The sequence below is a fragment of the Neopelma chrysocephalum genome, unplaced genomic scaffold (genome assembly GCF_003984885.1).
Source record: "Neopelma chrysocephalum unplaced genomic scaffold, ASM398488v2 Primary Assembly neopelma1_63, whole genome shotgun sequence".
Taxonomy (NCBI): Eukaryota; Metazoa; Chordata; class Aves; order Passeriformes; family Pipridae; genus Neopelma; species Neopelma chrysocephalum.
The window spans coordinates 6,072,554-6,098,995 of record NW_020897720.1 but is presented as its reverse complement, the minus strand read 5'-3'; the positions used below and the strand labels follow the sequence as shown (position 1 = coordinate 6,098,995).

The window sequence follows — 26,442 nt, the reverse complement described above, 5'->3', positions numbered from 1 at the left end:
AGGCCAAGAACAACACACGTGACTCTGGATCTGCGTGGGATGCATTTCACCTCACAAAACTTCATTGAGGTTCACAGTCTAGCAATGAGAAAATTAGGAGAATCAGCCCATCTGAACCAGCATGACCATGTATGTTTATGCAGGCACAGCAGGCTGCAACTCAGGCACTGGGAAGATGGGAAACATGGAAAACTTAAAAATATGCATTTTCAACAAGGGCAGAGATGCCAAAGAATAATCATGGGTGTGGTCAGATAGACAGAACAGCCAAAAAACTAATGAGCTTGTTTCAGCACAGAAAATACTATTTAAAAAAACTCAGCTGGCAATCCCATAGATCACACTCCACACATGCTTCCTTCCAGGAGCAGGGCCAACCTGGGAAACATTTTACCATTGAAGCAGGTAGAAAGGCAGGCCTGGTGGCAGCAGGACACTGCCATCTCTGTGTGTGAGCTGGGAGATGGAGGAAGCTCACAGAGGGCAGAGGCTGCGCAGGCACCATCCCCAGACTCACAGGAGGGAAAGGGACGGTGGGATAGTCTCTGACACCCTGGGGTGGGCAGTCTGTCACTGAGAAACAAGTTGGGAAGATCATTTAACTCTTTTCTTAGGGCTGTTTCCACATGTTTTGCTATATGGGCTGACTACTCCTTTACTGAGGTGTCCCCTAGCCCCTCTGGAGCAGTAACTGCTCTAGTGACAGTGCCAACTGCCCTTCACCCCCAACACTGCCCCAGGCTGCTCCCTGTGCTGTGCTCGGACACCTCGCCATCCCCCTGAGACCTGCAGAGCTGGGACCCTGCACGGGGCTCACTGAGGAGCCACAGCAGTGCTGCAAAACAGTGGTTTCACACATCTCGTCCCAAAAAAGCTCCTCTGGTCTAGTGAACCAGAGATATGAGACCCAAGGGGGGGCTCTGCCCCACTGCTGACATCCCAAAAGCTGCTCCTTCACAGTAATTAGTGCTGGGGGGAGCACCCACACCTCCTCTTCCTCCTTCTGCTTGGGGTCCAGCACCCCTCGGGAGGTCTACAGCGAGCAGGCTGGAATGGGGCTGGAGCAAACATCCTGTTTATAATGATTTCCTCCACACAAGAAATCCAGGGACTTCCTCGCCAAAGGCTGCCCAGCCCCTGTGCTGTGCCGGGCTGCTGGTGGGACATGCAGCAACAACAGGAGCTCTCCCTCCTGCTGCCACATCAAAACTCTTACAAATCCCAGGGATTACACACTATCAACATTTTAGTTTTCAGTCTGTAGGCAGTTACAACCACACCAAAATTCACTCCATCTCTGAGCTATCTGAGCGACATGACCAACTGACAGCTGCAGACACATAGACAGAGTCCCCAGCTCTGACACCACGGCCAAGGAACTCCACAGGGATGCTCTAGTGCACAGGAGCAGATTTGGGCAGCTGGTTTGTAGACAGAGAAAAGAACCTACTCTTACTACCTCTCAAAACCTTCGTGCCTTTTCTCCTATACCTTTAATGAAACGGTACGAATGAAGATGTCTGCATGCAGAAGCCACAAAATCTTTCCCTTTCAAGAAACTTTTGCAATAGGCAAAATTAAATTTAAACTTAAATTTGAAAGTCCACTCAAGTTAAAGGTTTTGCTGGTGACCTTGATTTTTCCCATGGCTCATTCTAATCCTGCCTTTAGGCACAGAAGGATCTGGGAACAAGTGCCCAAGTGGGAGCAGGGCATGGGAGGGGGACTTTCCTGGGCTGCTTAAGTAATAAGTGACTGCCTGGGAGGAGAGGAAGTGAAGTCCAGTGAGCCTGGAGTTGCCCAGGAGAATAAATGTACATACATATGTATGAAACAGCTATGGCTTAAATGAAGTGCTCTTAAAGACACAGGTCTTCAAGTTGTACCAGAGCAAGGGAGCACCACATGTTATGAAAAAGCATTATATGTCTTAACAGCTTAAGAGAGCAGATTGGGCACTGTGCCAGGAGAATCCTTCCAGCACTTTCACCTGAGGACCAGAGGGACACTAACCTAGACAATAAACCTAGGATGGATCAGAACCCAGTCCATTATCTGGGTCTGACAAACCAGGAGCAGCATTTCCTGCCCAGGTACCAAGGTCCTCCCAGGTGGGACCCAGACTCTACTTGCTCCTCCCACCCTGGGCAGGACTAGTCCTGCCTTTTGAGTGTGTTTGAACTCCTGGACCCTTCTATAACACTAAAAAAAAATACAAAAGGCTTATCTTGAAAGATAATTTTACCAAACACTGCACAGTCGCCAAGGGTGGAACAGCTGATGTCCCTGAACAGGGTTTGCAATTGAAACCCAATTAAGAGGAGAGGACGCACCCTTAGCCCGGCTCTTACTCACCCCATTGGCATGTCAGAGGGCAGGGGCCCATGAACCCTTCCCTCTGCAGTGCTGGAGAAATGCCTCTTCCAGTCAGAAAGGGAGAGGGGGGTGGAAAACAAAAGCCACCAGCTGGGAAAGCTGGGGGCAGCTCATCTCGGGGGTGGCAGCCCTGGGCAGCCAGGCATTTCCCACGGAGTGCAGGGAGGCCACCAGGTCCCCTTAGGACAGAGGAGCCCTTGGCTAGCAGCCCAGTTGCTCCCAAGTCACTGGAGGTGACGGGTGCCTGCAGGCTTTTCCTGTGACTTTGCTGCTTGTGCAGTTGCATGTTTAAGAACCCCATCACTTTGGGTTCACGGCGGTGCTCCAGAGCACCCAGCACTGTGTGTGCACAGTGTGCCAAGCACTGTAACCACCCACCCTTACCACCCAGCCCTGGGCATCGGGGCCCCCAGGATCCACCTGCCCCCAGATTCACCCCGCCTGGCCCAGAAACTGCTTTAAAACTGAAGTACTTCAGCAATTTCCTCTCCTAATCTGCAGCAGAGGGTTTCATTTTGTTTGTTGAAGCAGCTGCCCGCCGCTGGGGAGAAGGTAACCCGCAGCATCCTGCTGCTGCGGCTGCCGCCGTCGCCCACGCGCAGCCTCATGGCTCTGCCACGTTTTTGGGGCAACTTAGAGGTGTCCTTGTCACCCACAGCAGGAAGCACCCTCCAGCACAGCCACCAGCTCTCCTGCCTTGTGTTGGCGCAGAGGTGCTGGGGAGATAAGAAAAGTAAATTTGGTGAAGTAAACTGTGCTCCATTTACCAAGTGAGCCGGTGAAGGAAATGCTCTCAGGTTCCCTCCTTGCCTGCCATCACACCTGTTCCATCTTCCCTTTCTCCAGAAGTTAACTTGGCACAAAGATCCCAGGGGAGCTGCTGCCATTAGCAGCAATTTCCATCTTGATGTTCTCCAAGATGGAGCGGGGCATGGAGAAGGAGCGAGGTGTGTCACAGATGGCCCCAGCCACGCTCACCATCAGAATTAAATCCTGCTTCGTGTGGTGCTGCCATTGCATGGGGATCACAGTGGGCCCCTAGGCTGTCCCCCATGAGCAGAGCCGGGAGGAAGAGGCAGGAGGAAGGAGCCAGGGCAGATGTGCCTGTGTTGGTCCCGCAGTAGGGAGAGCAGGGCTTTCCTGGCATTGCCCACCCACTTACGGGAAAAGCAGAAGAAATGCAACAAAAACAACAGCTCCCGTGATCCAGAGGCAGCGGGGTGGGGGACAGGAATCCTCTGCATTCAGCAAAAATGCAACAAAGTGAAAGGGAAAAGAGAAAGAACCAGAGCCTGGCTGCCTCCAGCTGTCCTGGTGCTGCAGAGATATGAGCTGCCCCAGTGTGAGGGTGGGTGGGGAGGGCGGCGCAGAACAGTTACAGGGACTCCCACTACAGAGATTCCCACCTACAAAACCTCCATGCTCCAGGTGCTGTGCATTCCCCACGCTGCCTGTCGCTGCAGTCACCCTGCGTGCTGGTCGATGTGCTGAGTCAGCAATGCTGTGAGCCAAAGCCCACCCTTCCTCCCAGCGTATCCAGGCGATGGATGCTGCTTCCAAAGCCTCCTCATACAGGAGCCACCAGCTTACTCAGCTCTACGACAGGAGGGGCTCAGAGGAGAGGACCTTGCTCATGCAGGGGCATGGGAGGGAAGGGGGAAAGAAACCCCCTTACAGTGAATTTTACAAAGCTGCTTTTTAGCAAGCAGAAGCAGCTTTTCCATAAGGGGATTGCCCAAAGGGGGAAGTCTGGATCCTCCTTCTGCTGCAGCAAAACTGGTGGCTGGGAGGCGAGAAAGCCACCAAGGCAGCACCACATAGGCAGTATCACCTCGGGTGAAAACCACAGAGCACATACCCCTGCCTGGATTTCAACAGATGAACACATTGAGTAACAGCCGCTGCCTCTTCGGCTTCAGAGCCCTCCCCTGGCTCAGTCAGCCCCTGCTGCTGCCCCTGCAGCCAGGCAGGAACAAGTTGGTCCCTCTCAGAGAGCCCCCAGCCCCACAGAGGCAGCTCATTGAGGTCCCTGCACAACAGCTGCTGAGGGTGAAGGCTTTAGCCACGAAACCTGGTACTGCCCTTCCGCTGCCAGAAAGGAGCCCCATCCTGGTGCCTTCCTCCCGCTCCTCTACCCCTGTGGAGCAAACACAGGCAGGAGACCTCACACTCCCTCCCTGGCAGTGCAGGAGGAGCCTCACTTGAGAACAGACCTCCTGTGTGCACTGCCCAAACCCACCCAAAATATTTCCTGGCTTTGGCGTGGGCACAGAGTCCCCCTTCAGTGTACTGAAGCCAGGGCAGGACTGGGTTTCCTGGAGGCCCCTCACACAGCCCACACCAGCACCATGGCACCAATAGCACAGGATGACTCCCCTGGCCTTGCAGGTGGTAGGGCAAGGCAGGAGGAGCGGGAGGAAATGGTCTAGACCTCTCCATCTGCAACAGAGGAGTCACTGCAAGGCAGGTCTCTCCTCTCAGCGTTTGGATCACACACCACGGGCGAGACAAGCTCCTTCCCAAGCCCTGCAGGACTGGCGGGAAGCTGAGAGCCCAGACGGTCTCTAGGGCTTTTGGTCTTGACTCAGAGGCAGAGGAGACTGAGCAAGTCCAGAAAAGCATCTTCCTACAGCCCCTCAGTCCTGGTTTTAGCACTGCAGAAAGTTTCCTGACCCAATACCCACAATGGTGGTTCAATGGCTACTGAATTCCTGCTTTCCCATCCAGTTCTTCAGGATGACTGCCACCCATCAGCTTGCTGGTGGCCCCTCCACACTACTGCTAAGCCCCATAATATAGATGACGTGGAAAATAAAGGGCAGAGGCAACAGTTGGCTCTGTGCTCAAACTCTGAACATTACCATAGCACTGAGAGGACTCCGACAAGGTCAGGAGCACCTGAAGCGGGGGCCAAGATCCGCACAAATCACGTGGAGGGGACGACCCTGGTCCAGCAACACTGGCTGCAGCAAATACAAAGCACAGCACAAAGAACATAGATGGTCATTTGCCCAAAACCTGCCCAGATAAATGATGGATACAGACCTCAAACCCCATCCTGACACCACTCTGTGCCAGAGTCCAATCCTGCACACAGAGTGGCCACCTGGGACACAGACAACATCCCTATGTACCCTGAGATGCCAGCACCATCTCCACAGCCCAGCTATGGCCCAGACACATGAGCAGGCCAGGCACTCTCCCCATGAACAGCTCATATCCAGCCTTACTTATCTATTTGGGCTTTCACCAGCACCCAATGCCTCCAAATACGTGAGCATGGAGTCAAGAGCCACTTGGCTTCATCTCCTGTCCCTCCAAGCCCATTGTGTCCCTTGGGCTGATGGGCTGAGCATCCTCATGGCTCCAACAAAAGCTTTAGACACATTTCTGCTTCCCAGGACTGAGGAATAGGCTTCAGCTTCTGAGTGACACAAAGGCCAGAGGACAGAGCTGTTCCTCCCTGGTGGAAAGAACACGGAGATATATTTAGGCACAGAAGCCATGTTTAGTCAGGGCTAAGGGGCATGTCCTTGACCTCATCTGTGTGACATCAAACCCAAGTTCTGGTGGTTAACAGCAAAGCTACACTGTCCTGTCTGCTGCAAGAGGAGGCAGGACAAGCAATGCCAGATCAGATCTTCCAGGAGCAGCTCTCCTCTCCCCCTCATAGCACAGAGGTGTGCAGGACCACAGGGGCTGGTTTTGTGGAGCACCACCTTGGCTTTTAAATACCATTTGGTCAGATCCACTCCCTCCTTTAAAATCAAGGGCTGTGCTGACCAGTTCAGTTCTGTTTGAAAGTGTGTTGAGTCTCCCCGTTATCTCAGCCAGCCTGTCCTGCTCCGACCGAAGTCCAAGGATTAAGTTTACATTATGGAGTGGAGGGAGGAGGTGGATCACATTCCTACACCCACTTAACTTGGCACTTTCCCCACCAGCCTCCTGCCCAATGCTTTTCACCCAACACATGCCAAAGGGCCATAAGAAAATGGGGAGCAGATTACTCTAATGTAGCTCATAGGCCAGATGGGCTGATTCAAAGCAAGGCTGAGCTGCTCCAGCTGTTTGCTGGGGGCTGAAGACAGAGCAAGACATGAAAGCAGCCTGTTACACACCGAGGACACACAACATCCTTCCTGACCTCATTCCTAGAGCCCCACGAGGCCACTGTGCCATCAACACAAAAGGGGACAAACACTCAAGTATCTGCAAAAACCACCAGCTCCATGCTCCCCTCCCAGCCAGCCCTCAGCACACACTAGAGAGCACATAAAACAATACAGAAGCCACCAGAAGCCTCTTTGCTGCCACAGAGCAGCACAAATGTCAAAAGCTTGCCTGACATGGCAAGTATGCTGTAGGTGGAAGCGAAATAATTAGCTTTCTGTAATAGAGTGCTCCAGGCTTGCCAACTTCCCCCTTACAAACAAGGACACTATTCAGAGACTTTAAATATAACAAACCTTTCTGCCCCCTTTTCTGAACAAAATAACCTACAGAGAAAAATATTTGAAATAAAAAAAGTCTGTCCCCCATAAGGAGTGGGGGAAAGAAAGAAGATGCAGGGTAGCAAGTAAGGAACCCAAGGCTTATAGAGTTTCTGAGCAGGAAAACTTCATGGAGAACATAGTCAGAGAGCACTGCATATTCCTTGTGAAATGCAGAGCTCCCTGCTGATCTTAGGGGACGAGTTCCTCACATCTAAATCACTCTGAGATGACAAAATATTTCCTTGAACTACCCCCAACAGTTGGCAGAAATATTCCCATTACTACTGAAATTTTGGCAGAACAAATTAAAACTCCTTTCAGTTTAACCAAATGGTTGCAAAAAGCATCTTTCCCCTTGCTAGAACTACACAGGGCATTGAGTTCCTTTTGACAAGGGCTGCTATCCAACCCCCTTGAATTCAGCATCCTGACTTTCAGCATCCCAGAAATCCAGAATCCAAAACCACCCATGGGCAGTGAACACAAACAGCTCCGGGGTGCAGAGGAGAGAGGGTTGGCATGGCTGTACCCAGGGTACCTGGGATGCTGAGTGCTGCAGGAAGGGTTAATCACAAAACACATGGACTTCTTCATGAGCCCCCCTTCAGGGATCAGACCACGACTGGCTCCAAGCACACTGGGCTCCCAAAGTCATGCTCTGCAGAGCAGGGACGGAGGGACGAAGGCCAGAGCTGCTCTTTGCCATAGAAACCAGAAAAAACACCCAGGCCATGGCTCTCTGCCCAGGCACAGGGCAGAGCCTTTGCTGCTTGGAGGGCTGTCACTGGGATCCCCTTCTCTCACCAACTTAATCAGCATTTAGAGGCCACTCAGTTCACGAAGAGCGTTTGTTACTGGGTGGGAAGCAGAACTCAGAAAATAATTTCAAATACAAATAGCTAAAAGGAACAAGTTACTTCTTCAGTGGAAAGATTCACCAACCTCAAGTGCCCTAAGTTTGTGTCAGCAACTTAAAATAGATGATGCATTTCAGAAGGGCAAAGCTCGCTGTGAGAGCTGGAGTTTGACCCAGGACAAGCTTCCTGACGTCTTTTTTTAACAGTCAGCAGTTCCAACACAGCTCCAGAGCCTCGTCTGGCCAGGAGGACAACTCATGGCAGGGGTGGCAAAAGACTTTACAAGTTTTCCACTCCTGCCTGGCATCTCCCTAGAAACAACTATTTGTCCTAACCATCCCCAAATTCACACACAAGGTGCCTGGATCCGTCACACAAGATGAGTACTGCTACTTAACTGTTTCAGTGAGGGCTTTGAAGTCAATAGAAAGCACCCCAAGCCATAAGGTCTGCAAAAAGACATCCCTCCCTCCCTCCAAAATGACAGCTTTCAGGCCGTATCTGAAATAAAGAAGTCTAAACCTGCAAGCTATCCCTTGTTTCAGGGCTTAGGCTGAAACTAGGTTTCAAGGTACTGTCTCCCATACACAGGTAGTTCATAAATATTCGCTTATATGCAAACATTGTTCCTTAGCATTTCCCCTGGAGAGCCAGCCAAGTGGGAATGTGGCTTATTGCGATTCAGTTCTAAACAAAGTTTTCAAGTGCTTTGAAAACTGATTTGCCTACAGGCTTCTTGTCTGCTGCTTTCTTTACATAAAACTATGGCCTCATGGTTATAGCCCTGGACTGTGATTCAGCACATAAGACTAATTCCCAAGGCTCTTGGTTAAACTTTAGGCAAATTCTTGTCTGTGTCTCCACTCTTGTAGCTGGGATAATGACACCAGGTCTCTTTTATAAAGCATTCCATGGTGTTCAGATGACAAGACTGTGTAATCACAGGCAATATTATTGCTTCAATAACCTTTTCATGCAATGTTATCCTGTATAAAGGGTGGCAGACAAAGGCTTCTATTCTAGTTTGGGTTGTCATGTTGCTACCTGTAGAAGCACTCTTGAACTCAGCTGGGTTATGGTAATTTGCCTGCTGCGTAAGTCATTCTTGGTGGTGGTTAAAAATCACTCAGTTTCCAACCCTGCTTTAAGGGAAACCCCCAGTTTTACCCAGAACAGGATTTACAGTGACTAGCCAGGAGTGTGAATGCTAAAGCTCACGTTCACAGGATGGAGTATATATGTCGGTCGCACGGAACTTGCTGCCCAGCTTTCCAGCAGAAGAAGACTTAGACCTCCATGTCTTTGGGAAAGGCAACAGTCTGCAGAATAGTGAGGCAGAGGGAAGCCTTACTGCTCCACAGACAGACAGCGGGTGGCAGGGAGAGGAGGTAAGGAGGATGCCACTCAGACACGCCCTCCGCAGCATCCCAGCTGGCAAAGACAGTCTGTCAGAGCAGAAGTGATCACCCACTTCATCGTACTCTGCTACTCTGAACAGCAAATTGCTTGACCCTGGAAACCCAGGGAAGTGTCAAAAAAACTACTGGGCTACATCACTTTTTCCAGTTTCCAGCTCTGGCCACGATGATGTGCTTCCAGCTGACCCTAAGGACAAGGAGAGGACACTGTGATATCCCTGCTGCACTCCCAGCCTCCAGGGCCAAGCAATGCTCTGTCCCGATGTGTGCAGATGTCTGCCCACATCTGCTCCTCGTCTACCCACTCTGCAGAAGTTACTGGGGATGTTTTGCCATTCTGCCCAAATTCTGGACTGGCAGGAATTTAGAAACCAGTCCAGCGAACACCACCCCCACACTGGTTTGCCCAGTGGGGCTTATCCTGCAGCAGCTCACGGGAATCGGAGCACGGCCCAGCCGGCAGCCCAGCATGGGGTGTCTCAGGGCACAGCTATATCTGGAAGGGATTTACATTTCTGCAGCTGGAGGAAGGAGGAAGAGAAAGGAAAGGGTTGTTCCTCTAGGACACTGTCAAACTGTTTAACAAAGTTTGGGATCACGTTGTTTTTCTGGGTCTCTGCTACGCTCCAGCACAACGTGCAGTTCGACTCTTGCGAGCTGCAAACAACTGTTCAAGCGCTTTGGGGGGAAGTTTTGTACAAAGCTTCAGGAGAACAAGGCCAAGTAGGAAGGGCCAGTTCAGACTGCAGCTCTCCTGCCAAGTGAAGTTTTAAAGGGACACGAATCACCATTAGATTCCTTGGGGACAGAGGACTGAGCAGCCTGGAGAGCCCTGGTCTGGTCCAGCATTCATGCAAACAGGATCCTGCAGGCATCCAGCCAGGCTTAGGCTGCTGACCCTGCAAGACATCCCTGCAAGTTGTAATAACCCCCCTTTGCTAAGGAAAACTGTAGGGAATCTGACACTGTTATCAGCTCTCTTTTCTGTTTGTTTTAAAGAAAAGGTATTTCCAACTTAAGAGAATTAAAAGCTGCAGATGCTTTACATAGCCCAGCAGTCTAGTGCATGGGATAATGAACATTTATTTATGCTACAGGATTTTCAGGAATGCCCAAATCTCCAGTCAACATCCATATCAAAGGGGGGCCAATCCAAAAAGTCCCTGGCTAAACAGGTCAGGGCCTGCCCACAGAAAATGCAAAAGACTTTTAAGGCAAGTACAAAGACTAGTACAAAGCTGGTGTCTATCTGCCAGCTGTATGAGTTACATACCCACACAGTGGGCCAGGGAGAGGAAACTCTAAGCTGATTAAATTTACCATTTCCAAAATGCTCTGGTGAGGCAGGGTTACCTGCACAGTACAGCAATTTTTGCTTTGATCTCCAGGAAACTTCTGTTTATTCAAAAATCCGTTTGCTATAGCAACCGTGGGTTATAGAAAAGGAGGGAGGGGGAAAGAATTCCCTGGTGCTTTGCTAGAAAGGCTGCACCACCACTGTGAGAGTCCTGTGGTTAAATCCCTGGGGCCAAATGGCATTTCAACTCATTTCCAGAGAATCCTGCAGACTTGATGCTGGGGCACCTTGACAGGTTCCTGTAGGAAGGATCCTGGGTTTCCTGCCCTGCTCTGTGGATCAGCTGCCATCCTATGCTATCAGTCACCATCCCTGGGAGCAGAGATTTCCAGCACTGAACGTTCATCACACCAAACAAGACTCTCCTCACTGGTCACCTTATCACTCCTCTGTCTGCGGGAGGAGACACTTGGAAACAGCAGAGGTATTCAGAAGTAGGAGATCAAAAGTTCCTCCCTTCCTTTGAGGTTTCAGTCTTTTTTTGTTGTTTTGGAAGAGGAAAAAACACCCAAACACGCAGCCCTCAAGAGGGACACAAGAGCTGTTGTTTTTCTTTCCCATGTACTTATAATTATCAGTGCAAATTCAGCACCGTTGATTCCAAGCAAACAAACCCAGGTCTCAGTCCCATTCCTCAATCACAAATAGTTTTAACAAGTCCATTTTTAAAGCTGTGTTATATTGAGTGAGGGGGATTTGCTTTTGTGTTTCCAAGTCCTACATCCCACTTCAGGAAAAGAGACTTCAAAATGTGTCCCAGCCACAAGGACTCAAAACAGATTTTTTTTTTTTTGTAGTATGAAATTCTCAGCTTCCATTTGGTGCCCCCACTTCCAGCAGCTGGTATTTATGCAAAAGAACATCAAATGCCACAGGGCTTGTAATAAAAATAAAATAAAATCATGAAAGCTCCCACCACAGCAGTTTTGCAGCCTCCCTGGGCTGTTTTCAGCCAGCACAAGACTTCTTAGCCTCTGCCACAAGCAAAGAAAAGAAGATTGAGGGGGAATGGAACAAGATAGCAGCTCCTGGTGAGGGCACAGCCTCTCTGCAGTGTATTTATATGCCAATGAAGTTCATGCTGGACGCTGCCATTCCACCAGTTATATTCCTGGGGACTAACTGGGGTCCTCCAAGCCCTTGCCTGTGGCTCACAGTGGGCTTTGCTCTGTGCCACACAAGAACTGGGGCTCTCCTCCTTCAGCTTGATGCCAATCACGTGAAGGTGATTTACCTGGTATAAAAGCCAGAGGAATTTGCTGGGTTTTCTTTCATTCCAGTGCTATGGATTTCAAAGCAGCTGCTGTAGGATAAGCCACTTCCCTTTGCACAGAAAGGTCTTTTGCTCCATAAATATTTTATGTCATCTCCTGGTTACTGAAGGGCAAAGCCAGACCCTGGCAAGAGAAGCCACAGGGACCTAAAGCTTCCCAGGGTGACAAGGGAGCTTCTGCAGAAGCAGCCATCATGAAGTCCAGGTTTCCTAACATATTTCCATGTTATTTCAAGAGTCAGAGAACAGTCAGACCGATTTAACAAGAACCCCTCTCAGCTCCATCAGCTGAGACTGTTTGTGGCATAGACCAAGCTGTAAATTATTCAAGAGCCAAAGAGCCACTGCCATTCAGGAGGTTGGGCACATCTGCACCCCTTGCCAGCCTGTCTGTGTGCTCCCATTCCTGTCCCTTTCTCACTTTGAACATTCTCTTTCCACACTGGGCTGCGAGGACAAGGAAACCACAGTGAATTGCTGACTAGACAGGCACCCTCAGAGGTTCTACCCAAAGCCACTTGGAGCCAGGAGCACAGCGGAGTCCATGCACCCATCATGCAAATGGTCCAGGAAAATGCTGGTTTAAACAACTGCACAGACAGAAACGGGGATGGGATATGGACAGAACAATGAAAGCTGGTGTTTATGTTTGGATGCAAATTTTCCCCAGCAGCACTGGTGACCAAGAAGCGGAAGCCTTTGACTTCAGGGAAAACCTGGTAGTGACTAAAAGCCTTCCAGAAGTATAATGGCCTGGCTTATTTACTTCCCTCCAAGCCAGTAAAACACTAGAGCATTAATAAAAACAGCCTGAGCAATGAAATGCAAATGCTACTCAAATAATTAAATAAAGAGAATGATCCTCCTCCCAGAACAATGGCCGGGGCTGTAACGTGCCCTCGCGGGAGAGCCTCATACAGGAGGCTCTTGTTCCAGGAGTTTCAAAGAGGCTGTTTAATTTTAGTAGGTCGGCAAGCATTTGACATTACAAAGCACTTCTTGGACAAAGGCAGAGCCAAGGAGCTCTGCAATCCATTTTCCCTACAGGAAGGAAGGCAAAGCTTCCTATTGCAGGGAGGAGGTGGAAGGGGAAAGGGGAGGGGGTTCACATTTTAGAGAGCGAACAAGGCCAATGTGTAAGATTCAGGCAGACCAGGCACAGAGCAGGGAGGTGAAACCAGCCGAACAGGGTCGACTATAAACCAGCCTCACGTCTTACCCAAGCTCAGCGTGTGTTTGCCTTTTTCATTTTGCCGAGATTAGTTCGGCTGCAGTTGCAATCCATCCAAATCCTGAGTCCCCTCCTAGGAGGGATGTTTGCCTTTCACTTCCTTAGAAGGGTACATATTGACTTTGTTCTTTAACATAGCCAGGGCTCAGCATCACCATTAGCAGCTGTCCAAATACCAACTGGACAACTTGTGCCCAGCTCCCTTGAGTCAAGAAGACACAGAACAGAAATGCTCCACGCTGCACTGCAGCCCTCCAAGTGGGGTGTCAAAGAGAAGTTGGGGGCTATATCCGCGGATTTTTAAATAAGAAGGGTCACCAACACATGCTGACATTGCAAAAGGAGCTTGCTGACTAAACACACGTTGCCCAACAGAAGTCCCTCTCCTGCATTGCTTAACTGAGGAATGAACATGGATTGCATTATCCCAGCTCAGCCCTTGGCACCACAACCAGGGACCGACGGCTCCGACAGCTCAGTTCACACAAGTGCAAGCCCCAAAAGCTGAGATCTCTTTTTTTATCTCTACTAAAATGACTCAGGGAGGCCACGGAGTTATATGGAACATTAAAAAGAGGAAGAAAAAAGTAACAGAGCTGCTGAATGTACCCTTTGACACTCTCCTGACTTGCCTGCAGTTATAAGTAGAAGCAGACGAACTGGCACAGGAGATGGGTTTGGAAATCCTCATTTTCACCTGATTTCCACTATCCTGACACAGGCACACCTTCATGCACACAGTTGTTTGAGCATACAATGGTTCATGCCCTTACCCTCTCCCAGGCTGCAGCTTTCCTATGGCAGCACACAGGAAGGTGCCTTTCACGCTCACCTTCCTCTGCTGCCAGGGACTCATAGAAAACAGCAGGCAGGGAAAATAAAAAATAATATATATACACCTGCCGGGCTAGGGGAAAGAGCTGCAGGAACCTGCTGTTCCAGCCTTTGCACTAATCCACTCGATTGCATTTTATGTCCCTGTGCCTCTACAGCCATGGGAAACAGAGCTCTTGTTTTCAGCTGCCTCTGCATTACAGATGCTGAGCCAGAAGTAAAGCCCAAATCCAAAAAATCAGTTGGAAGAGTTACCTTTCCAGCTAATGTTTTATAAGAGGGACTGAGAGGGAAACAGATCAGTGATGCACTTTCTACCTTTACAAACTCCAAATGGTGGAAAAAACCACAGCTCCAGTTTCACTGTGAAGATTTCTTGACCCTCCCTTGGCTACTTATAAGCAGCTTTAGTTAGAAGACAGTTTACTCATCAAAGAACACGGGGAAAATCCAGGCCCTGATCACACAGTGAGTAGAGCACAGCTTGTGAGTAATTTCCAAGTCACACTGATGCTTCAAGCTGCTCCAGAGGTTGTGCTTCACCATAGATTAGCCATTTCCTCCCAGCAGAGTGAGAACTGTGCAGCTGTACACGTCACACACAGCAAGAGCCTCTTACCCAGAGCTTGCCATCCCAATAAAATGCTCCCAGCAGCTTGACAATGTGAGGGTGATCACAGGTTGCCAGGATTTCAATCTCCACCATGTAATCCTCCAGTTCATCTTCACTCTTTGTTTCAATGACTTTGGCAGCCGCTAAAGCACCAGTTTCCTTGTTTTTAGCCTGAAAGACAAAAACAATGTCAGTCCAACAAAGGCAAGGAGAGCCAGGAACACACAATACTTGCACAATTCCTGTTGCTCCAATTCATGCTCAGCTTGACTGGCACCAGCCACAACACAAGGAGGGAAACTTGCAGATGCATTTCTGCTTCCTAAACCTGCCTGCAGCATCACAGGGTGGCTGGATACTGCATCAAGGCCAAAGTATCCTCCTTCTTCCTGCCAGTCTCCAATGCCCACACCACTTCCCATCATGGGGAAACTTTTAGAAAAGGAGATGTGGCCTGTTGTTTGTAGAATAGGGGGGAAAGAAAAGAAGCAAGAAAACCTTGAAGTATAGAAGCACTCTGATAATATCACAGGTGAAAGTACAAATTACTAGAAGTCCCAAGTAAATCCAACCAAGATGATCTTGCTCTTTACAACTCTCTGACAGGAGGGTGGAGCCACGTGGGGGTCTGACTCTTTTTCCAAGCAACTAGTGACAGGATGAGAGGAAATGGCCTCAGCCTATGCCAGAGGAGGTTCAGACTGGACATCAGGAAGAGTTTCTTCTCAGAAAGGGTTGTCAGGCATTGAAGGGGCTGCCCAGAGAGGTGGTGGAGTCACCATCCCTGGAGGTGTTCAATAAACAGCTAGACATGGCATTCAGTGCTCTGGTCTAGTTGATAAGGTGCTGATCAGTTAAATGTTTGACTCAATGATCCTGGAGGTCTTTTCAAACCTAAATCATTCTGAGATTGTGTGAAATTCACAGTACAGCTGTGTGTCACCCAAACATCCCTGCACTCCCCTTCCTCATCGGGCCAGTTCTCTGTAACAAATGAGGGAAACTTCAGGATCTTCACAGGTAAAGCGTCAAGAAGGGTGCATTTAAATTCCCAGGGCTGGCCAAGTATTCCCTGTGTGGCATATTAGTGAGCTCTTCAGAGCACAGTAAGAAAAATACTACACTTGCTCTCCCACCTTCTCCCTCCATTTTAATCGGTTTATTCACCAAATAACTGGGAAACCATCAAAAACTTGACTTCTCCCAAAACTTGCAAATGCGATTCGTGTAAATTGTTGCGACAATTAGAAGTTTGCAACAAAACACCAAGAGGGTGTTTGCGAGACAGTCTGCACACAGGGCTGCACCAGGAGATGTGTCACACGCCAGGAGAGGGGGCGAGACAGCAGCTGTTGACTCAGGAGCACCCCGGCATTCCCAGAAGTGCATTGAATCAGCAGATTAAGGGGCAGAAATCCCTACAGCTCACCTGCTCTGCTCCCACTGTCACAGGAGAGCCCCCATGGCATGATTCCAGTTCATCACCCAATTTTTTTCCATCACACCCACTCCAGGCTACCTCTACCCCAGGGGAGCAAGTCCCACTGTGGATGTAATCACTGGAGGAGCTGGCCAAGCTCCGGTTGTGACCTTTCTTACCGCTCTGTAGTTTACATCTCTGTGTTTGGAAAACCTACGTGGAGCTTACTGGAGGATTAATTCCTGGTATAAACACCACAAGCCCCGCTGAACAGCTTTACATAGCTTAGGTGAGAGTATCAGTGCACCAAGGAACAGGCTGGGGAGAGGAAGAGCGAATACAGGGAAAATCATACAAAGGGAGGAAAATGAGGGACCCCTGAGTCTCTGCTGGGTTTTGAAGACTTGCTGCATTTGTAGGAGTTGGCAGGAACACAGCTGTGTCCTTACCACAGGGGACAAATCCATCTCCATCTGGACTCGCTGCCCAAATGCAAGACAGCAGCTCATGCTGGCTTCAGAAGAAATTAGGGGGTTTCTTTAGCTCAGGTTGGTTTGTTTCTCACCAAGTAGCCATCAGACACCCACAGAGCAGGGCTTGGAGGGGGGAGGAGACGCAGAGCAGAGCAAGCACAGGGAAAAGCACAGAGCTTCCAAATGGGAGCAAAAAGTGCCCCACTGTGTTTGCTCTGCACTTAGGGTGTTGGGAGAGGGCCAAGGAGGGGAAGTAAATATTGTGAGAAGAGGTGGGGCTTCCCTTGGAGATGTGCCATCGCACGCTTCCCACCGGCAGGGTCCCAGCCAGCTCAGCCCTTTCAGGATGCTGGGGCCCAACAGGCACCTGAAAAAACCCAGGAGCAGAGCGTGTCCCACTCTCCCCATGGCATCATCTCCCATTGAGAGGTCAGAAGCAACCTACTCTCACCCACAGACCTCAGGGGAGCCACCCCAGTAGCCACCTCTCATCCCCTCCTGGGCTTGCTAAGGCATCCGGGGGGGTGGATGCTGGGCTGGGGGACAGGGGTTTGCAAAACAGGCTTCAAACTGTTTCTGCAAAAAACAGCCCAATTACAGGGTGACCAACTCAGCAAAAGTTCATGTAGAGAAGGTAAAGATGTGCGGAGAGCTTCTGTTCTCAGATAAAACACCACCAAACATGCAGCCCTTGAAGAATTTACAGCATTTCCAATTTTTCCCAGTGAAATTTGTGGACAGAAGCAAAAGAATCACCCAGATGGTGAGGTTCCAAGAAACTGTTTGATGCCAGTCTACTACAGTTGGTCAATCTAGCAGGCATCCAGTTCCATCTTTTAGTTCCTCCACTCCTGGGCATTTTAATCCCATGGACAATTTGTCCTTGGGGTGGTAATTAGCACAAAAAAAAATTAGAGCAGACAGCTGCCAGCATGGTGCCCAGGAGGTGCTGCTGAACTACAGTGAGATCCATTACAGTAATTTAAAACCCCAAAAGCCCTCCTGGCCACCACTAGCCTTTGTGCAAGTCAACGCAGTGCTTGGACCACGGTGACAGGTCTGTGCAGGAACAGGGCTGGAATGTGCATTCCACAACAGAAAACATGTCACATAAAAGTTATCCAGTAAACCACTTCCAGAAAGCCATGCCAGCAGCTAAGCAGGGTACAACACAAAGGATCTTGCTGGAGCCCTCTGAAGCAAGACAGGCACTAGACATGCTACTGCCAAACACACTGGGAATACCAGGGAATAGGGGATGAGTAGGATGACTCCTAGAAGGCAGAGGCATAAAGAAACCACAGCTCAGTTTATGGATTTAAGGGGTGAGAGGTGGCTGTTCAGGTGACAGAAGCGGCTGTTTGGCCCTTGCCTGTGACTCACCCTGGCAGCTATTGTGAAATCCAGATTGTGACAAACACAGGAACTATTTTAAGCCTTTAAAGAACACATTACCGGAAGGCTGGATCGTTCAGTACAGCCAGTTTCTAGGTGAGGCAGAGGAAAACCCTGTGCAAACTCTCACTAGCAGAAAAAGGAGAACTACCACCGAGAGAGCACCCTGATTGCTTCATCTAGGCTTGCTTGCACCCACTATCTTCCCAAGCCAAGGGATGATCCTCCATAAGCTGGTCTGCCATATCATGCCACCATATTTTTGGCGTGAGCGATTCTTTCCATCCTTGAAGTCCTGTCTCCGTGCCAGGAGAGCTGATGCTTCAGATATCACTGACTGAGAGAACGAGGAGTAAAGAGGCTGGTGCTTTCAGTAGATGTTGTATTTGGGGGTTGATAGCTGTGACTGCCCCACCCCAATGCACTGTATTCCTGTTGTGTCTTTGTATGCAAGCAACTGCTCACTTACCTATTTCTCAGGGATTACATAATGATCAATGGCCTTCTGATGAACTTTGCCTGAGCTCTCTGCATCAATAAACAAACACAAAATAGACGGGCTTGAGTCAGTGCTCACGTTGTTGTCAAATAATCAATGGGAGCTGGAATGAAGGCACCTCCCCTGTGGAAACAGGCTGAGAAAGTTGGGGCTACTCAGCCCAGAGAAGAGAAGGTTGTGTGGAGACCTCAAAGCCCCTTCCAGTATCTGAAGGGGGTATAAGGAAGCTGGAGAGGGACTCTGCATTAGGAACTGGAGTGACAGGACAAGAGGGAATGGCTTCAAACTGACAGACAGCAGGTTTAGATTAGATATTAAGAAGAAATTCCTTACTATGAGGGTGCTGAGGCCCTGGCACAGGTTGCCCAGAGGAGCTGTGGCTGCCCCATCCCTGGAAGTGTTCAAGGCCAGGTTGGATGGGGCATGAAGCAACCTGTTCTAGTGGAAGGTGTCCCTGCCCATGGCAGGGAGGTTGGAACAAGATGATCTTTAAGATCCCTTCCAACCCAAACCATTCTGGGAATTCCATGCCCAAAAAGCCCCCTAGAGCCACTTCAGTTTGTCACCATAAATGAAGCCTACTTGGGGTTTTGTTTGAAAAGCTGAATTCAGGCCTCGGTGCCATCCAGAAGAGCGGCTGGTGACAAATGGGCAGGAGTGCAGCAGCGAGGCTGGCACAGCCCTGGTCCCACAGCCCCCATGGGCACTGGGTCGGGCAGGGCTCCGACTGCACTGGGCTGGACCAGCGCTGCTGCTCTGGCAGCTGAGGCAACACTTCTGCCAGGGGAAGGGGAAGTGGCTTGTGCAACACGCCAAGAACTGTTAGTTTTAAAAAAAATAAATTAAAAAAGCAGAAATGCCTTCCTTTGGTTTTACAAGCCAGAGGCAAGGAAAGTAACATCACCAGAGAGCTCAAGCTACAGCTGAGGACTTGTTTTCTATGTAGACCTGCCAAAAAAAGTGTGACCAAGGAACAGCACATATACTTTTTCTTACCTTAAAAGCTCAGCAAAGGCCCAGCAGAAGTGGGGGAGAGATAACAAGCCCACACAGCAGGATGTTAGGCAAGAATCAGAGAAGCTCCATGTGATACTTCAGACCTTGCACCCAAACAGCCACAGACCCAGAGGCACAGCGAGGGGCTTTCTGGCTGCTATGCCCTGCTATAACCCACCTACGGAAACCGAGCAGACCTTGTGGTCCTGGTGTGAGTGAGACGTGTGAAAATAAACAAGCAAGGTTTGAAGAGAGGAAAGATCCCCATAGATCCAACATCTTCAGCCTACATAGATCTAAAGGTTGAAAGCATGAAACATCCCTCAAATCACTGGTCCCCAGGAAGAGTGTGGTGCTCCAAGTGAAGCATTCCTGGGCTGGTCTTCATTCAGCCAATGCCACAACATTGAAAAAAATTAAAAAATGGGGGGGGAAAAAAGCATTCAAGCAATTCTGAGTTTCCTAGCAACTTCCTGAAACAAATTTGGTCCACAGAAGGCTAATGCAGGAGTGGCTGGATGGCTACTATGCCTGAGAACCAGGAAATGGAGCTTAGCCAGGCAGTGACAGTACTCATGTCTGTCTGTCTGTTTGTCCATCGTTTCCCATGGTGCCAGAAAAGCATCAGCTTAAGGCCCTGGTAGAAGAATTAAAAACTGATCAGCCCCTCACTATCTCCACAGCACAGGGCTGCCAGGGTGGCCCAGCAGCCGCCTGCACTTGCCCACAGCTGTGACGAGAGAAACTCAGGGCAGGAGCAGCCACGATGCCAAAAGATGCAAGAGCTGAGGTGCACCAACAGCAGCTGGCCCTGCTGGGGCACAGCTTCCTGCCCTGCCTCTGCCACCTACCCAAATACCACACAGACATTATGGTTGAGCAAATAAAGGCATGAGCCACAGGGGCACGAGGATGGGTAGGTGTCAGGGAATTGCACAGGAAGGGAAAACATCATGAAGGTTTCCATGTGTTGTATGGGAAGAGCATCCTGTTTTGAAGGGCAGGTATTCTGGGGGTGGCACTGAGGTGCTTTGCTACAGCCAAGAGACAAAGTCAGCGAATCCAACTCCAGCAGCACTCGTGCCATCTCTCTGCTCTTCACAAGGGACACACTGCCCCTTCCAACCCCACATCCTGGAGGTGGCACACACTGACACGACTCCTAAAGGCCACTGCCTTCTTCTCTCTTCAGTGGGAGCAAAGCAGCTCCAGCAGTGACGCTGAGGCCCAGGAGTGAGCCAGGGCCTGAGCCAGGACCACTCCCCACTGCCCAATTTAAAATAATTCCTTATTTTAAAGAATATTATTCTAAGTGCCTTTGCTCTTCTTCTTCTTTTCACTCTGGATTCAGGCTGAGCCAGGCTGGCAGTCCTGGAGGATGGGAGGGCAGCAGAGCCACCCACCACAGGTGGGCACAGCCCTTGGGGACCCACAACCACAGGCTGCGGCAGTGAGGGGGTGCTTGACCTGAGGCTTACAAGGGGAACCCAAGGTTTACAGACAGTAGCACCCTATGGATGAGAAAAAGAAGCTTTATTTCCAAGGAAACTGGACACTCAAGAAAAAAAATTTAAAAAATCATGACGTGTGCCGGGCAGGGATTTTTCTAAGGACAACAATTGCCACGTGCTCGAGGGTGAAAGGCTCAAAGCCTTCATCTAAGCTTCCTCCTCCATGCAGTCGCCCACAGCTCCCACTATCAGCAGCACTGCCAAGTTCTAGGCTGTGGCACTGAAGTAATTATCAAAATATTTAGGCCATGGAGAGCTATCCCTCTCCCCTGCCACACCAATACAGTCATGGCCTGGCAGAGCACAGGACTTCAGCACGGATGGAGCATCACACGTTTCTGTGAGTTTAAACTGAACATCAAGCTTAAAGTTCAACCAGGTTTAATGTTGTTGGGCCACTGCTCTCTAAGTAAAGGAGTAGTGCCTTTCTGTTCCTCTTCTCTCCCCAGCTAAAATATTTTAAGAAAACCCCTCAGTTATTCTAAGGGACAAGACCATGATTTGAGTCTACTGTTGGGTTTTGGGTTTTTTGATCTTTGGGGTTTTTTTGTGGCCAATCTGTTTAAACTCCCCCCTCCTTTTTTTTCCTTCCTCGTTTCTTTTTTTTGAAAGTTAACTCAGCAGATTAACATCTCTCTGTGACACCCTTTCCAGGAATTACAAGTTAAATCATAGAATCACAGAATGGTTTGGGTTAGAAGGGACCTTAAAGGTCATCTAGTTCCTACCTCCTGCTATGGGCAGAGAAATCTCCCACTAGATGAGGTTGCTCAGAGCCGCGTCCAACCTGGCCTTGCACACTTCCAGGGATGGGGCAGCCACAGCTTCTCTGGGTAACCTGTGCCAGGGCCTCACCACCTTCACAGGGAAGAATTTCTTCTGTATATATAAATCTAAACCTACTCCCTCATGAATCAAACAGACCAGAGCTGAACCTGAGTCACTTGAGCCAACCCACACAAAAACAGAGCAGTGCAGGTTGGGGTGACAAGCAGAGTGGTCTGCAAGTGACAGGGACACTCTTGTGCCTCCGTTGCTGTGACAGCCAGGCTTCTAAGGCAGCTGCACAACATCCAACAATTAGTCTTTTATTACCCAAATTTCAAAACAACATTTCTAGCCCGTAGCATGTACAGCACTAATACTACCACAACAGATCAGACAACCCAAATTCAGCTTTTTAAGCGTATCTTAGAGAAGAAAGGAGAACAACAACAGAAAAGACACGCTTGTGACTCGCTGTGGCCCGGGGCTCAGCAGGATCTCTCGGGAGCTGTTTGAAGGCAAGTTTAAGTGAACAAACCCCTTTTCCACGGTGCTGGGGGCTGTGGGCAGCCTGTCCCCACCCTGTGAAGGGGAAAGCCTTATCGGGGAGCCAATGTCCCCATCAGCATGTGCTGCTGAGGGGAGATAGTGCTTCACAAGAGGCCTGAGAGCAGCAAAACAATCCCACCACGAGAAAGGCAACGAATCCCTGGGCTTCCTCCAGCAGAGCACAGGCAAGATCCTGTCCATCCCCTGCCAACTCGTGAGTTCTCAATGCCCAGAAGAGCCTTCATGCATCAATTCCTGCTGACACTAATGCAACTACCTGCTACAGTAAATCCTGCAGTTAATGGGTTTTGCAGGACTGAGATGTGATTCAGTGGCTCCAAGCGCTCGCCCACTGCAGCCGGCACTGCTGCCTTTGCCTGAGCGCCTGCACAGCCCCCAGAGCAGCTCACAGGAGTGCCACTGCACTCACAAACAGATGTCAACTCTGAACCAATTAAGCCACAGCTATATATTGTATCTATTGTATCTCAGGTGTTTTTCAAGAAAAATAACTGTGGTTTTTTTAAGGCAGTATGAAAAGTGACTGATTTGGGAACTTTTACAGGCCCAGAACCCTGGAAGGGCTGCAGACTCCCTGGGCTGGCACACACTGATCACAGTCCTGCCTGCTGGCCTAATGATGGAATTAAGATCATTGACTTAATGAGCTTTGGATGAGGTGGGTAACAAAGCATGGCTGGCGTGCAGCACGGGGATATCTGTGGGCTGCTGTCACGTCCTGATCGTACCTGCTGGACTCACCAAGACCAACACCTTAAGAGAATGAGAACTAGAGTGAGACAGTTTCTTCCCACCCCCTCCTACTTTTCAGCTTAATTACCCTCTGCAACGAGTTTTTCTGTTTCCTCATACAACCAGGTCCTCTTTTGCTGAAAAAAGACTTTGTATAAAATTAGGGAAACCCCAGTAGTTTCTGCTGGCTGCAGGTTTCTTAAGGTCTGCTGTGTACAATTCAGACTCCACTATAGATTTCATTATTTTTAATTAATATGTATTTAAATAAAGCATGTCCTACTTTGTAAACACTGTGTCAAGCCAGTTCAACTTTGCTCAGCTGGGTGCACAAGGAGCCCAAGACACAGCTCCCTAACAGTGTTCTGTGGGGCAGGAACACCCCAAATAACCATCGCCCAGCCGAGTCCTCCTTCCTCCTGCTCAAACCTGGCGTCATAAAAACAAAATCTACTAAAACCAGCACATTTTTTCATCTCTTCACATCTAAATTTCTCCCAGGTCAGCCTCTTCAGTGTACAAATCCTGTCCTTTTGCACTGCTCAGGGATGACAGGCCCTGCAGAACGAGTACAACATATGGTATGTAGGGCAGGATGCAGGCACAGGCAGATTATATCACCTCCCCACGCTTCCGTGTGTGGAAAAGGGGTGGAAGAAAGGCAGGAACTTCATTCAAACATCCTGAAACTCTCAGAGCCATATAAACACTCAGACTTGCTCTAAGCAATGGCTTTTGTGAGAAGAGCAACTTGACTTTAAAGTGTCTACAAGAGAACAGTTCAAATTGTTCGCTGAATCCTGGCCACCTCCGTTCCCCTTGAGCACAAGCGGGTTAGTTCATCTGTTAGGGGCTTTTTTGGCAGCTGAGCAGAATATGAGGGCAAGCCCCTTCTTTTGCATCCCATCTTATACTCATCCCCACCTAGGGCAGTGCTCCAGATGTAAAAAGACAAAGGAAGACAACACGCAGGTTAAACCTTAGCATGGAGGGAAACTATGCCTCTGCAACAATGCTACTGGCTATTACCTCAAAGAAGGCTTTATAGTACAAGGCACTCAAATAATTTGGGATTCTTAAATGAACAAACAAACTCTCACACACAAACTCTTCAAAACCCAACCATGTCCATTTGCCAGCCGGAATGGAGAAAAGGTGTAGAGGAGATCAAAGCAGATGGAGAATTAAAATGTTACTAAGAAGAATAAAATAGCCTTTTGATTTCTGCCACACCATCCCGATCAACAGTGTTAAAACACCTCAAAAGCAGACAATTGCCTGAATATACTATATAGATGGAGTGAACTTCTGGTTATAAACACGTGGTTTTCACTGGGTTATTTACATTCTCATTTAGGTCAAAGAGGGGATGAAAGGAGCTGAAAGTAGCTGGAGATGAGGAGATGTTATTGCCTGACAGGCTGACATCCTTAGCCTGACAGTGTTATTGTTGGTGTGAGGCTGGAGTTAATAGCTGAGGCATTCAGATATAACAACAGACCTAAAGTAGCTTTATTCTGAAAGTTACCACTTTGGTATGTTTCACTTATTTACAATAGAAAGTATTTAAACAATTATTCTTCCAAGTTTTTGTTTATCTCAGAATCCAATTACCTTATTTTACAATGTTTACCTTGTTCCTGTCATTGCTTGAGAAACCTGAGCAAATATAAGCATGGAATTATCGAGAAGAGTGAATGTTGCTGTATATAAACAGGTTTCCAACTTGCCACACCAATCAAAATTGTAACAGAAGGGCTAATTTCTACTGGTGCTACTTTCAGAAGGATAACTATAGTAGGGATTTAAATATGATTTTTAGGAATTGTTTTTTCTTAGAAGACGGGATCCTTTACCAAAGACTTCCACTCAATGGATAACTAGCACCCAGTTTTTTAGAGAGTTTCTGTCAAATAACTCAAAAGAAACAAGAAAAACACTCCAAATCCCAGGGCACGGCAGTAAACCACCTCTGTCCTGACCTGGCACCCAGTTCCATTCCTGGCCTTCTCTTCAGTCACAACTTATTTCTCAATTCTGCAAGGGTAATACCTTCTTAAATGATCTAACGAGACCATGAAACACCAGCTGCCCAACAGCCAATTCCCACCCCCAGTTCAAAACTATGCCTGTAACGCAGGTGTGCCAAGGAGTCTGGATCCTCAGCCTGCTCCTCCACCCCCCCCCCCTTGCTCAACTGCTGAGGAGATGAAGCATTTCAGAGCCGTGGACAGCACGAACGCTGGTGCTTTGGAGTGCAAAGTACAGGGAGTCTGGTCTTTGAAACCCCCATCCCTAAATATCGAGGTTAAACATTCATAGCACTGGACATGTCTCCACAGTCAAGGAGCTGGGCTCCTCTTCGCCCTCCAAGTTCCCCGCCGGCGAGGACCGCAGGGACACAAATCATGTCACCCCTGGAGGCTCACGAAACTTGGGACACAGCCCTGGAACTGCCGACTTCCAAGAAACCTCCCTCCATTCATTGTACCGGCAGGCTTGGCAGGGAACGCCTGGTCTCTTTACAAAAGCATCGCCCTGAAAACGGGCGATTCAGAGCGGGTGGCTGGGGGCGAGGAGGGGTGGGGGAGGATGAAGAAAAAAGTGCTTCTCTCCCTCCTTTCCCCTGCCCCGAGCGCTGCGCTCTCACACTCCAACTCACTCTGTCCCCCCGTCCCTCTACTCCCGACTAACGGGATGCGCGGAGCCGGCCCCGGCCCCGGGAGCGGCTCCCCCGCAGCACCGCAGCCGGGTCCGGGTGCGGTCAGCGAGCGGAGCCCGCACCGAACCCCGGACTGTGGGGCCGCAGGTGCTTCCCCCCCGCCCGGAGCCCCCGCCGCGCACCCACCTTGTAGACTTTGCCGAAGGCGCCGTCTCCCAGCTCCCCCACCACCTCCCACACCTCGCCGGGGTCCAGGTCCCGGCGGACGTGCTCGTACTCCTTGGAGCGGCGCTTTTCGAAGGCGGAGAGGCGCAGGATGCGGCGGAAATTGGCGAAAGCCATGCCGGAGCGGGGCTGCCGAGGAGCCGCGAGGAGCTGCCGGCAGCCGCCTCCCGCTCCCGGGGGAGGACGGAGCCGCTGCGCGCCCGGGGAGCGGCGAGGCGGGACCGGGGCCGCCCCCAGCCGCGCACATGGAGCCAGGGCCGCTCCACCTGCTGGGCTGGGCCGGCCGGGACAGAGCCATTGGCCGCCCGCGCCCTCCGCCCGCCCGGCACCGCCCCGACCGGCACGGCTCGGCCCGGGTGCGGCTCAGCACCGCCCGTCTCGGCACAGCTGAGCTCGGGTACGGCCCGGCATGGAACGGCTCTGCTCAGCTCAGCTGGGCCACGGTCCGCCCCGTCGGCCCGGCCCGGCCCGGCTCGGCTCAGCTCAGCTACAGCCCGGCAACGCCCGGCTTGGCTCAGCCGGGGCAGGTCCGCCTAGGCGGGCATGGCTCAGCCGCAGCACGGCTCTACCTGTCCCGTCTCAGCCGGGGCATAGCTCGGCCCGGCCCCGTTCGGCCCGGCCCGGTGCAGTGGGCCATGGCACAGCCCGGCTCGGTTCGGCCGCTCTGCTGAGCGAGGCAGAGGGTCCCCATTCCCCCTCGGCTGCTCACGCCGCTCCATGCAAACACCGGGACAACCGAGCA

General features: G+C 50.2%; 1 protein-coding gene across 1 annotated transcript in view; it reads right to left on the bottom strand.

Moving 5' to 3' along the window:
• Window positions 1-25,887, bottom strand: part of STK10 (serine/threonine kinase 10) — a 46,745-nt gene extending 20,858 nt beyond the window's left edge. The window contains exons 1-2 of the mRNA XM_027682720.1: window positions 25,662-25,887; window positions 14,459-14,623 (exon numbers count right to left, since the gene is read on the bottom strand). Coding sequence (XP_027538521.1) covers window positions 14,459-14,623; window positions 25,662-25,817 — 321 coding nt within the window. The 5' untranslated portion in view covers window positions 25,818-25,887. The remainder of the gene's footprint in view (window positions 1-14,458; window positions 14,624-25,661) is intronic.
• Window positions 25,888-26,442: the final 555 nt, after the last annotated feature.